At 48.0% G+C, this 13,546-nt stretch overlaps 1 protein-coding gene across 8 annotated transcripts in view; it reads left to right on the forward strand.

The window, feature by feature from the left end:
• Nucleotides 1-3,461: 3,461 nt before the first annotated feature.
• Nucleotides 3,462-13,546, forward strand: part of ANGEL1 (angel homolog 1) — a 31,577-nt gene continuing 21,492 nt past the window's right edge. For 2 of the 8 annotated variants that reach the window (XM_056347121.1, XM_056347120.1), the window contains exons 1-10: nucleotides 3,871-4,010; nucleotides 5,705-6,304; nucleotides 6,831-7,057; nucleotides 7,630-7,699; nucleotides 8,113-8,546; nucleotides 9,235-9,361; nucleotides 10,176-10,286; nucleotides 11,106-11,175; nucleotides 11,602-11,765; nucleotides 12,608-12,772. In XM_056347121.1, coding sequence (XP_056203096.1) covers nucleotides 3,947-4,010; nucleotides 5,705-6,304; nucleotides 6,831-7,057; nucleotides 7,630-7,699; nucleotides 8,113-8,546; nucleotides 9,235-9,361; nucleotides 10,176-10,286; nucleotides 11,106-11,175; nucleotides 11,602-11,765; nucleotides 12,608-12,772 — 2,032 coding nt within the window. In that variant the 5' untranslated portion in view covers nucleotides 3,871-3,946. Of the gene's footprint in view, nucleotides 3,537-3,645; nucleotides 3,814-3,870; nucleotides 4,011-4,332; nucleotides 5,422-5,704; nucleotides 6,305-6,830; nucleotides 7,058-7,629; nucleotides 7,700-8,112; nucleotides 8,547-9,234; nucleotides 9,362-10,175; nucleotides 10,287-10,967; nucleotides 11,176-11,584; nucleotides 11,766-12,607; nucleotides 12,773-13,546 lie in introns of those variants that run through there. The other 6 variants (XM_056347126.1, XM_056347122.1, XM_056347123.1 and 3 more) reach the window with 6 other exon arrangements.

Consider the following 13,546-nt stretch of genomic DNA (forward strand, 5'->3'; position numbering starts at 1 on the left):
ACCAGTCACGAACCAGGAGCTAAGAGGGAGGTTCACTCCATGGTTTGACGTTCAACCTGTAAGGGACACATCCAGATAACTGCAAATCCCTTCTCTCATGCCAGGTTAACAATGCCTGTTTCCTGGTTACGTTGCTTTATGTGGTCCCCTCATTTGTGTTATACTGGTATTCAATAAATCAGACCAGCAATTTATACATTAATAGCTCTGTGGGGTAGAGAAAATGCTTATCTTTTGCCTAGCATTGCAACAAGGTCCTAGGTCATGCTGCTAAACTAATGAACTGGTGCCTCTTAGAATCACTAGTGATGGACATAAAGGTCAGATGAAGATTTTAATAAATTGTTCTCCTCCTCTGCCAGGATAAAATCTAATTGATATATACTCAGGAACTTCAGCTGTGAAAGGAAGTGACCAAGGTCGTCCTCTCTTCTTTCATTCTGAATGTCTGGCATAAGAAATACATCAGAATAACAGCTCAACTGGGGCAACTCATAAAATGGAACATAGCATTTTGCAGTATGCAGACAAAATGATACTAAACGCTCAAATATAAGCATTTTTTTACGTTCCGTAAGGAATCAGTTAATCTAGTGATGTGTCAAACTATATGATTACACTAAGTTTTATGTATTAAGAGTTGAAGGAATCTAAGGAAATGGCTGTGAGACGTGACTTTGTGTCTAAGCAAAGTATTTAGGAACTAATATCCTAAATGCTTTCACCTACTGAAAAACTGAGAAATCAGGTTTATTGTGGTTTGGAAAAAACTGTGTGTGCCTTAGCTTGCTCATCTAGTCAAGGGTATCAGATCTTTATCTCCTATTTTAAGACATGCCACTGTGGATATCAAAAGACTTCTAGAGAAATTGTAAAAAAAAATGTTAGATATTTGTGGAAAAAATAAATAAAATACTGATTTTTTTCCCTTCCATCCTAATATGAATAATTTAGATGGAGAAAAAAGCAAAACAACCAGTTGTTGGAGGCTGGTACTAGCAAGCCCTCTTCTGATGCATTTTGTTTTTTCCAAGCCGCTCCCGGATGGCAGCTCCCACCTCTGGGCACTGGCACCCTGGGTCCCCGCTTGCCACCTTTCTCCTTGCTGCCGCCTGGCCTGGGGAAGGGAAGCCTTCCCACCTGGCGATCAGCCTGCTGCAGCAGCTGTTCCTCTTGGGTGCTGGTGATTTTCCCTTGGCCGTTTCTGACTAGTTTTGAAGTGAGTTCGCTAGGAACTAAACACCGCACCTGTGTCCTTCTCAGACTCATTCTTTGTGTCACCACCAGTGAGCGGTGGGTTCATTTACTTTTTCTCTTCCGTAAATGAGGAGTTCACAGCCACCTCCTAAGCCCTGTAAGTTCCTCACACCTACACACAAAAAGCGCAGCCGCTTGGCTACGATTAAAACATTTCCAGTAGGAATGGTGCCACTTGTAAGATCTGTGTTCTTGGTTTACGCTGCCTACAAACAGGAGAATCCCATTTCCTGCTTGCAGGGACTGGCCAGGTGTCACGAGAAAGCCCTGTGGAGCCTGCAGCTACCCCATCTGGCCACCCCCCTTCTCCTGTGCCCTCACCTGCACCTTCCAACTCCAAGGGGGGCACATTCAGTGCTGGAAACCCTGTCACTCTGGGATCCCATCAACTTGCTCGTAACTGAGAAAAGAACAGCTGCGGGTTTGGCCATGAACCCCCCCAGATATACCAGAGTTGTGCCAGGCTGCTGTGAAGAGTTCTCCTCTCCTTTGAGTTTGTATTCCAGTTTGTACAATTTCATGAGAAAGCCACGCTGTGGCTGTTACGGTCTTAAAGGAGATGAGGCTAGAAGGAATGTATTTGCCTTATTAGCCTTGAACAGCTTCAGACTTCCCTACTGCCAAATTCCCGGCACGTTCGGTAATAAACTGTGGCTTGTAAACATGTCAGCACTTAATGGGGCCTCGAATCAAGTACTCATTCATCCCACCAGCTACTGTTGGTGCCAAAACTGGTTCAATGCTTATTATTTTACATCATTTATACTGAGGACTTTGTGACCTTTCCTAAGGGGCTAAAACCAAAACTGTAACACAAGAGGCTTTCTGATAAAGGTTGACTAACACATACAATTAGAAATCTCTCCGTTATGGGTGATGCTCAGTGAACCTAATCTTTTGTACACACTTTGAAGTTTATGTAGCCTACATGGTGTAATATGGGCTGTACGGAGAGGAAGACAAAATCCATTTCCCCAAGGATAGGGTATTTTTGGTGGTTTGATTCCCCAAGTTTCTACATAGTTCTCATAGTTCTCAAGTAGTCCAGTCACTAGAGACCATGGTAGGGTTATATTCAGATACAGAACAAAATGCCACAAAAGCCAGTGGAAGGTTTGACCCTGAAGCAGAGGATCGTTGTCAGCTTTGATTTTATTGCCAAAGTTTGTAAATATTTTTTCTAGTGTAGGCCAAACAACTGTGGCTATCTGCATACTTGCTTGTTTGTGGCACCGGCTAACATTCTTCTCTGATTTCAGTCTGGTTATCTTAATGTGGGTTGGGTATGAAGACACTTTCTTAGACCTTTCCTTTTAAAGAATACCCTTGTTTTAATTGCCCGAGTCATCGGCCCTTAACGTTGCAGATCCTTCCTCTGGAGAACACCCTCCATTTTCTGACTAGTAACCAACGATGGTTTCTAGAGATTTGCTTACTGCAGCAGGAGATGGGAGACCACAGCCCAGTTCTGTGCGTTGCCAGAGGCATCTGTGGGACATCCATGAGACTTGAGACAAGTCACTGTGTCTATGCTCTGCCGTGTTTTATAACTGGGGATTTGAAAATGAGACTGGTGGGGCTATTTATATACATTATAATATCAGCTCACATACTACCTGTGGATGGCCATTTTGCTAATCACCGTACACAAATAGGGTAAGAAAGAGGCAGGTTGTCCCCCAAAAACTATTCGGTCTCAGTATAACCTGTGAGACAGCAGCTGGTCAACAAGGGAGCAGTTTGGCTGCACTCGTCAGCACAAAAGGCAGGGTTGGCATGGGTGTTGACTTCGTTGCAAGTGCCCATCTTAGAGTTTGGAAGGTGGCCACCGAGATCCCACATTAGAAGAGCCTGTTTGGTGTAAAAAGCTGTAGCCGCGTTCAGTGTGATCTGTTTGCCTTTGGGTGTTGTACACATTTGAACATGGGATGAAGCAAAACATTAACAACATGGACTTCAACCAGGACTTCTCTTTTCACATGAAACCGTCCGCTTTCAGCACGCAACAGGTCTCGGCTTGCACAGGCCACGGCATGCTGACAGCGGGGTGTGAGGGGCTGGTTTTGCAGGGCTGCTACGACTGAGGGAGCCTGGCCCGCATCTCACCGTCACACCAGCACCCGGCTGCAGCACCTTGGCTGTTGTCACCCGCGTTTGCAAAACCTGTGTAATTATTAACTCATCCGGAGCAAATGGGCCTTTATTTGCTCCGTGGCTTTCCAGGTGGGAAAAAACTCCTGGAAATTTTCCTTTCTGTTTAGATTTCTGCAGGATGGCAGGTGCGCGTCTGAAAACGCATTTTTCAGGGTGGCAGGGCCAGACAGCTGCCGGCATCCCGCCCGGGGTCACGTCATCCCGCCCGGGGTCACAGCTCCCGAACCCCGGCCGCGCCCCTGCCCCACAGCGGCCCAGGCCGCCCCACCCCGGCCGGGCCCGCAGCGAGGGGGCGGCCCCACAGCAGCGTCAGGCCGGGCCGTAGCCGCCCTCCAGGCCGCAGCCGCCCGCTAGGCCCCGGCCGTCCCTAGCGCGGCCCCAGCGCGGAGCCGGCCCGCCGCGGTGAGTGCGTGCGCAATGGCGGGGCCCGCACCGCGGCCGCGCCGTCAGGTCGTTGCTGAGGCGGGGCCGGCGCGTCGCGTCGCCTCGCTGGGGCCGGGCCGGGGGCGGCGGAGGCCGTGCAGCGCCGGGCGGTATGATCGGCACCGTGCTCTGCTACGTGCTGCTGCCGGCGGCGCGGCTCCTCCGGGCCCTCCGAGGTAACCCGGCCCCGGGCGGGTGGCGGCGGCGGCGGCGGGGGCCGGCAGGAGCGGGGGGGCGGGTGCCCCTCGGCTCCCCGCGGCCCGGCCTGAGGCGTTACGGCCCGGGGGGCCTGGGCGGCCGGCAGCCAGCGCCCTCGCGTAGCGCCGCGGCCCGCCGGGTCGCCCGGCCTGGGCAGAGGCGCGGCGGGCGGGCCCGGGGCCGCTGCCCGCGGGCGGCGGTGCCGGGCCGGGGCTGCTGGGGCCGGGCGGCTGCTGGGGCCGGGCTGGGGACAGCTGCCGGCTGCTGCGGCGCAGTGCAGGTGGCGGGGTGCGTGGGGCTGCAGCCTCCCGCCCGCGCTTGCGCTGCAGGCCAGGGCGGATCTGTGGAGCTGCGCTGCGCGGAGGCCTGTGCCTCCACAAGGACCTGCGGGTGGCTCATGGGTGGGCTTTGTGCGCATCAGCATTGCTCAGAGCTCCGAGACCCTGCTGCTTCTTCACAGCCCCTGGTGACTGCGGTGGGGCAAAGCCGCCCTTCTGCCCGAACCTGCCCCCGGGCCTGTGGCAGCTGCTGTGAGCAGCTTGAGTCCTCTCACATTCAGCTCTTGTTCTGCAGTAACAGGCTCTTGTCACAGCCTGGCTGGCGTTGTGTGAAAATAATTACCTTGGTGCGTTGGTGTTTTTGATGTTCGTCAGCTTAGTTACAAAACTACAGAGGGGACTGTGGTTTGTAAAGCTCCGTTTCTGACACCTACAGAAAGCTTTGGCGCGCAGTGTACAGTAAAAGCGCACAGGGATGTTGCTGACTCCTGTATGTTACTGCTGTGGCTGACTGGCACAGTGACAGCAGAGAAAAAGTGATTTGTAGAAACAGAAATTGCTAGTCAATGGTAGGGAGTAGTGTCTGCACAGAATTCATAGCAAAATGTAAATGCCATCAACTCTTGTATAGATGCAAATAAAGAGTCCCAGTCTTTTTCTGCTTTACCCCACCAGTATTCATATATTGAAGCGTGACATTAACAACAGGGATTTTTTTAATGTCTTACTTTGTCTTAGTAAGTCATTAACTTAGTAAGTTTACAGATGTCAGTCATCAGGTGATCCATAGTTCTTCTGTGCGTATATTCTCTCAAATAAGGCTCTTGACTGCACACATTGGTCCCTCTGTGTCTATTTTTTACGTCTTAATAACAGAACAGATTTTCTTCTCTGACACATTTTGTGATATGTTTTATCCTTTTAGCTGAGCACTACTTTCTTACTCAGTCCCTGGGAAGAAACTTGCTCCAAGTGGTGATCTACAAGAGCTTGGCTTCTTAGCCCATACACTCCATCAGCTAACTTCTACAGACTGTGCCTTTACCTCTGTTGCTGAGTGCTGATAGTTTCCACAAGGCCTTTTAGCTTGGCTGATGGGCCGTGGCGCTGCGTAAGTTAGAACTGCATTCCCTAGAGCTGGTAAAGCCATTGCCATCCTGTATAGTTTCAGTGACTTTGAATAGTGTTACTAGAATTGGACTGTGGCCACACATTCAGGAGGAGGCAGGGTAAGTTATTCAGACTGTAACTGGTTTTCTTCAGAGAAGTCATTTATTTGGGTTGCCGTACTGAATGGTTGTATTGCACAGTGTTACAGCAAATCTATAGGAAAATGAGTGATTTAGAAAGGATTTCCATCTGTCTTATGTTGGCTTTGTTTGTTTTAATGGCAGATGCTTTCTTTACCTGTCGAAAGAATGTGCTTCTGGCGAAGAGCACGTCCACCCAGATAGAAGGTGTCTTTGCTGCGACCAGAGGAAGTTCAGTCCCAGAAGAACAAGAAGCTCTTCTCCAGCAGTGGCTGGAGGAAGGAGCAGGGAACTTACCAGACAGTGAGAGAGTTCCGGCAGTGGGGAAAGTATCAGTTACGCTCACTAGTGACTGGTTAGAAGGTTCAGAGCTATTGATGACTAGCCTCAGTGACCTGAGTTCAGCTCCAGAAGTCACGCAGTGCCCTGGTCAGCAGCTCACAGAGCTACACGGCTTGGCTTCTTCAGAACCGCAAGATGATGCAGTGACTGAACTGGCAAAATCACCAGCAGAGGAAGCAGTGGCTGTAACAGGCAGCGCCTCTTGGGCGACTGTGGTGCCACAGACGGATCACCAGATAGCTGGCTGTGCTGCTATCGGTGTAGAAGTGCAGAATGAAGACCCAGCTGTGCTGGCCTGGAGTTTAGCATGTGATGCAAAGCCAGTGCCAGTGAAGCCCCCAGCCTGGCCCATTCAGGATACAGTACAATTTTGTCCTCTCCTGACAGAGGTACCCTACCATGGTCAGTAGTTAACAGCCCTGAATCTAACGTTCAGTTTGGGATTTGTATTTGTAGTGAATGTGGTCAGTTTATTGTGTCTGTGCTTGCTTTCAGTAAGACATTGATTGTATCTGTCCATGCAGAATTGACAGGATCTGCTAGTGAAAACTATAAAGTGAGTTTTTGCTGAGGGAGGGCTGGTCACAGCTAGTAGTCTCTGTGCTATTAGATTGTCTGGTGTGAACATCAATATATGTTCATTTCCCAGGAAGTGTTCTCAAGTGCTGGCTTTATAATGTTAAAAGCACCCCAAAACTGGTCAAGTGTTTCAGTATGCTTGACTCTGGACTGTTATGCCGTCCCCATTGACAACTATCCAAAGGCAAAAAGAGCACCTGAAAACCAGAGCAGGTGAGGGTTTGCTCAGAGGGTAGAACGCCCTGGCTTAGAGAATGAAAATGGCTATTTCCTGCATCCCAAGGAGAACAAAATTATCAGCAGGGTACCCAGCAGAGCTGTAACTTGGCTTTTTGTCTCTTGCGTATAGAGATTTTATGGAGAGACTGGGAAGATCTTTCTGTCCAGCCCTGTATGCTAGAGGAGGTCTCAAAAAACACTCCTCTCTTCGAATTTCGAGTCATGTCTTACAACATCCTTGCTCAGGACCTGGTGGAGCAGGGCTTTGAACTCTACTTACACTGTCATCCAGACATCCTGAACTGGAACTACCGCCTTCCAAATCTTTTGCAGGAGATCCAGCACTGGGATCCTGATGTGAGTATGACAGAGCCCTTCCCACATCAGTGTCACCAGAATTTGAATTCCTTGTTTGATCTAACAGTATTTAGGGGGAGGGAAAGATGGGGGGGAAGTCCTGGGAAGATACTGCCTGCTTGGTAACTGAACACCGATTCCTCTGAGAGTACTTGAGGCCTTGTGTGTATGTTTTTTTGGTGTGTCTCTTGCTTTTACTGTGTTACTGTAGAAAATGGTCATACTTTGATGGCAGGGCTTAACTTCTTTAAGCAGCAGAAGTAGAGGAAGAAGAGATAATGTGTGTTTGGGGAGAAAAGAACCAGGTTTATGAGGCAGCACAGGAGGGGAAGCCTGCATGGAAGAGGACTTCATGACTTTATTCTTTGAGTCCTGTTTGATGAAGGATCTCCTGCCTCATCACTGGAAAACTGAGTGGTAAATTAATGTGACCCAGAAAGTTACTGCTCTCAATCTGGGAATACAGGACAGAGTTGCAGTGATGACCTTCTTGGTTGCAGGGTTGACATGTGAGTGGACGTGGTTACTAGCAAATAATGGTGGAGCGAGTGAGGTCTCTGCCTTCCTTCTAGGTTCTGTGTCTCCAGGAGGTGCAAGAGAACCATTACTGTGAGCAGCTGGAACCGGCGTTCAAGGAGATGGGTATGTCCTGCTTTTGTGTGTCTGTACCTCCAGTTCATGGAACTGGCCAAGCAGTGCTTCCTACTTAACGTCTTCAAAGCACTTGGTCTTGAGAGAGCTCATCGTCTTTGTTGGGTGACTGCTGGCCCTACTTTTGAACTGTCTGCCTAGACCATTACCCTTTGTTTTGTAACTGATCTTTCTCAGAATTGACAGATCAGAGTCCTGTAAGGACAAGAAGAGGGAAAATGTCCTCAACGATAAATGGTAAACTGTGATTTGGGTATAATATAACTGAGAATTGGGTATAATGCTGTGCCCAAATGTAGTGAGAACCTCTTCTGCTACACAGACTTGCTGAACTCCCCAGCAGATGGGGGGAACCTGAAGTAGTGACTGGATAATCCTTTTAATAGGTGATGGTTTCTTTTCAGGCTTTGCGTGCGTCTATAAACGGAGAACTGGGACGAAGACAGATGGCTGTGCAGTGTGCTATAAGCACAGCAGGTTCCAGCTGATCAGCCTCAGCCCCATAGAATACTTCCGCCCTGGCCTAGATGTCCTCAGTCGGGATAACGTGGGCTTGGTGCTGCTGCTACAGCCTCTGCTTCCAGAGGGCCTAGATCTGAAGGCAGTCAGTCCTTTGTGTGTGGCCAACACTCATGTTTTGTTCAATCCCCGGCGGGGAGATATCAAACTGGCCCAGATGGCCTTGCTTCTAGCAGAGATTGACAAGGTTGCAAGAACTGCTGAAGGCAGCCACTATCCTGTCATCTTATGTGGAGACCTGAACTCTGTACCTGATTCTCCACTCTACAAATTCATCCGGAACGGTGAACTTTCCTACCATGGGATGCCAGCCTGGAAGGTAGGTACCAGCCAGAACTGAGATTGGGTAGTTCTTTATTGCGTGCTGCTAGAGAAATGCATGGCTGCATTCTTTCTCTTGTAAGGAGGTAGTCCAGATCCTGAATTCAGTTACTCAGCAGCCTTCCCCGATGCCTCCAGTACTGCTGGGAAAGAAACCGACAAATGTGTGTGTGTTGTTTCCGCCACCGCTTTTTTGGTTTCTCTTGAGGCAGACCAGTTAAAAAGAGACCACTTAATTTCAGGTCCTTGTTTTCCCTTTCTGTGGGATTTTTGCTCTTGCGTGACTGGAAGTGTAGGGAAGCACAACTCCACCAAGACTTAGTGAAATTTTATGTGGATGTCTGATCTGAAAATGGTTTGAAATGAGCACCTGTGTTAGAGTTTCTTGTTACCTGTTACTGTGTATCCATGATCAAATACAACATTAGCTTTCAAGCTAAATCATCAGTTCAATAATAGATGCCTGCAAAGTATCTGGTCAAGTGACTTTTAGCTAATTGTATCTATCCCCCACAGCTGAAGGGTTATATCTGCACCATATTCTGAATAGTTTAGGTCATGCCTTTCTATGAGGGCATTCTCCTGTCTTGCTCTTGGCAAGTGTATGTATGTACATTGTCTCTATCTTGCAAAAGTTCTGCTCGGTGTGCTGATATTTCCTCTCCCTGTTTCTGGCCTCCTTGCAGGTGTCTGGTCAGGAAGACTTTTCCCAACAGTGGTATTCACGGAAACTGCTGACTCCACTGTGGCCAAGCTCACTGGGTGTAACAGACAACTGCCAATATGTCACCCTGTGCCAGCCAAAGAAACCAGGTGAGCTCCAGTGTGCGCTGAGAACATGAATTTGATGAAGATGGACAGTTTGTGGCCCTTGCTGTCTCTGGCTTGGGCGTGTGTTGCATGAGACAGCAAATATTCTCTTTTATCCATTTCCTTGGTTATAATTTTTTTGGAGTCTATTGCTGTAGCCCAGTTTCTGCCATTTTCTTTCTCTAGTCAGGAGCTAAATGTTTCCCTCTCTCTTTCATATTCCCATACTTAGGCTTTTGTGCAGTTGTAAACCATGTTCAGCAGCCACAGCTTTCAGCTGCACGTGTTTGTGGGAGCAGTTTTGGGCAGTATTTGCACACCGCTATTAGCAAATCATTCTTAAGGGCCTAGTTACTATCATGACTGTTCTCTGCTGTCCTTAGGATTAAAAAAAAAAAAGAAGCCCACACTAAATAGCTTTTGTTGGAATCTTGATTGTAGAAGTTGTATTCAACATGATCTCTAGAGGTGTTTTTTCTTTTTTGGCAGACATTTCCTTGAGTTGCATACTAACTGGTCTGCTTTGAAGTCCCTTGTCTCAGAGGGGACATGATTTGTTTCATCAAGGTGCTGACCATGACTGTTGCGTTAGCTAAGGGGGTAACAATAACTGTGCTTTGTTCTACATTTACTCATCTCTTCTGTTCTACATTTAGGTTATTAAGTGATTCCCATTCTCATGGGGTCAGGGTGCTTGGGCACAAAAACCTCTCTTAAACTTAAGAGGTCTAAAGGACTAAAGAGTGTGCAGATGTTCCCTGTAGATGTGACTTTGCTGCAGTTATTTTCTTCTTTTAACATGTATTTTTCTCTGCAGGCAGACGTAAGTACAGCCGGGACTTCTTGCTCCAGTTTCGTTTTTGTGATGTTGCTTGTGAACGACCACCACAGCTGGACCTCTTGGAAGGTGTGACAGATGCTAAACCAGGTATTAATGGAATATTTTTCAGCTTGTGACTCTCCTAGCTTGGTTTTGATGAAAATGTGAGGTGGAGGCAATGCCTTGTGAGAAAAGGGGAAGGCAGAAGGGTGCCTTCTGTGGGTGTGTGGTTACTAATGGATTCCACGAGAGCTCAGAGGAGTACAATCTTACCACCCTCTTACATGCTGACTGTGTTCCTTGAGATGCACTGAGATTCAGCCTCTTTTGGAGGCTGTTTCTTATAAAGTGAAATATGTGTGTGTGTGTATATATATATATATATATATATATATAAAAATATTTTGCTTTTTTTCTGCCTCAGGATTTTTGGTGGGGTAGAATAAACCTGAAGACTGTAATGTCACAGTGGCCCCAACATAGATGTCTCTGGAGGCTGGTACTCAGTAGACACTGCCTTACCTCTGGGCCTTGTGGCATGGCGGGTTCTGCTCTTTCTGTGCCTGTTCTGCCTTTCTAGACACCCTTAGAGTAAGCTGTAGGCTAAGGCAAATGAACTTCCTTTGAGAGCAAAGGTTGAAGTACCCTGAGCGCTGATAATATTAAATGCTTTAAGGACATGTCCTTAGCAGGATAGAATATGACTTCTCAGTTGTTTGCACTGATCTGCTCACAGGATGTTCCTGTTAGTCTTAGAGTTGGGGTTTCCTGTGAATATTTTTCTTTAAGGTGCCTGTGACTGGAAGCTATCTGCTCTTCTTGGGCAAAAAGATTCGTTGGTCTCAGGAGAAGCTTCTCAGACTTGGGATGAGCAGCCTGTTCCAGGATCTGTGTAGGTCTGGCTGGAATCTCTTTGCTCCTTTGCAGACCGCCCTGCAAACTGGCCCAAGCCTGCTGCCATGGTGAAAGACCCTGATCCCCAGCCATTTGTCCCAAGGTAATTTGGTGCACCTTCAACGGCCCCACTCTTCAAACCCGTTCTTGCTTTCCTGAGCACTGAAAATCTGGCTGAAGTAAAGGCTGAAAGGAATGTGGGGGTGGAAGAGAGTAAGGAGAGCTGTCTGGAAGGGTCAGGTCCACCTAGGGTTGTCCCAGCAGCTGGGCACTGTTCTGTCAGCATCGTGCTGGTGAAGTCAAGAATGAAGGCCATAGACAGAACTGGGTATTGGAGACAAAGAAAGTTCATAGTCTGCTTTGGTTTTGGTGTAAGTGGAGTGAATGATTCTGAAGGACTGTTCATAAAGTAGAAACAGTTTGGTCAGTTGCATCAGCAAGGGAACATCCAAATTCAGCTGTGACTGCAGTACTGAACACTGCATCGTTCTCTTTCCTTCCTTGGCAAACAGTGGCTCTTCATGTGCAGGTCTTCAGGTGTTATCCAGCACGGCCTCAAGCTGACTTCTGTCTACAGCCACTTCCTGCCACAGAAGGGACGCCCAGAGGTCACCACGATGCCCATGGGGCTTGGAGCCACTGTTGATTATATCTTCTACTCAGCAGAGCCTGTGGAGAATGGGAACAGGGGAGGTGAGTGTGGCGGTGCGGGGCTTATCCCTGTGATGTTGGGAGAGGGCTGTGAGCCATGCCAGAATGCAGCTTGGTGGGGTGGATCTACACGGTGTGACATTGGCTGAAGTGATGCACTAAGTGGCAGCAGCATTTGCTCAAGTATCATGAGAAGACGCTGTTTATTTTTGCTGTGGAAAAACTGAAGCTGCTTAGCTTAGGTTCACGTAGACTTTTGAGGAAGCTAGAACAGGGTGAATTCTGTTCTTTTATATAAGTATCTTGTGCTCCTGGTAACAGGCGTTGCTGGCTTCTTAAGTTCAAGGCTTGGACTTCTGTCTGACTGAGACCACACACTGGCTTTAGAAGGTGGTGTCTCTGGGTTACCTTACCATGGCACCACCCCTCTGCTACCTGAAACAGGAGTTACGTTGGTGAAAGACTGCATGTAATTGCATCCAGGAACTGTCTCTCGGCTGATTTGGATCGTGTTGGAATCAGTTTTGGGGAGGAGGTTAGGAATGAAGAGATGGATTCCTCCTGAGGGGAGAATGTGAAGCTATCACTGGGACTTAGTACCATGAAAAGAACTTCCCATGTAAGCAACTGCCTGGTGAATTTAGTACATACTTGATTCCTGTGCCTGCAAGAATATGAAACCATGGAACAGCAGTGTTACAGGATGCTCACTGTTTTCACATCTAGACTCAAAGGTGCATGCAGTGTTTGTGCAGGCTGTCTTCGTTCATCAGGGAACAAATAGGAAAGTGTCAACGAGCATCCGTCTGTGAGTGTATAGAGTTAACCTACAGCACCATCTCTGGCTGATGCTTCTTTCTGTTCTTTTCTGTTTTCTTTGTCAGGTCGAAGGCTGTACAAGGATGGAGCCCTGAAGCTGCTTGGCCGCCTTTCCCTTCTCTCTGAAGATGTCCTGTTGCTGGCAAATGGCTTACCAAATCCTTTTTGCTCATCTGATCATCTCTGCCTGTTGGCTAGCTTTGGCTTGGAGATCTCCAGCCTCAGAGAGGGTTAGTTTTGGTTCCCTTTCCCTAAAGAAAAGCTGTTCTGAGTACAGCAGTTGAAGCTCTGGATTGCACAACCTGCTTGCAAGAAAACTTTTTTCCCTGTCATGCCCTAAAATTCCCTTTCTCCCCTCACACCTTCACAAAAATCAGGCATGGGGAAGTTGGAGTGCTTTTTGTGTTGGTGTTTTGTGGGTCTCTGCAAACCTGAGCTGTGTTCCCCGTGGGCTTCCAGTGTATTCAGGCATTACCATCCCTTAAAGGGATCCTTGTTCCACTGCTTTGTTTAGCAGATGTTTTAGTGCTGCGGGAACCCATATAACTCCCATGTTTATTTGTCCCTGTGTGAGATCTTCAAGCAGCTGGGAAAGAGAGGGGCAGTGCTGCCTACTTCTGGTTAGGTAATTGCTACCAGGGAGTAGGGGATGTATATACACCTTCAGTCTTTCACACCAAAAAAATGGTTCTTTTAATTTCTCAGTGATGGTTTATGAAGTATGTTCCTTCCAGGACTAGTTGTTATGTTGCCTTTGAAAGTGTTGGCTCTGCTATCTGCTTGGAAACGGCTTTTACTTAATAATGTGTAAGGGCTGTCTTCCTGGAAGAAGGTTTGTGTAGTTGAACGGTTTCTACAAGAAGCTGCCTGCTGTGACTGATGGACCAGGGAATGGGACTGCCAGGAATGAAGCCAGGGGTTCTACAGAGCTACCCGCAGGAGCTCTAGAACTGCAGCAAAAGCCTTGAGGAAGGCTCCCTTCCTTTCGAGCAGTCTTAGAACGG

The sequence above is a fragment of the Falco biarmicus genome, chromosome 7, assembly GCF_023638135.1.
Source record: "Falco biarmicus isolate bFalBia1 chromosome 7, bFalBia1.pri, whole genome shotgun sequence".
NCBI classification, from domain to species: domain Eukaryota; kingdom Metazoa; phylum Chordata; class Aves; order Falconiformes; family Falconidae; genus Falco; species Falco biarmicus.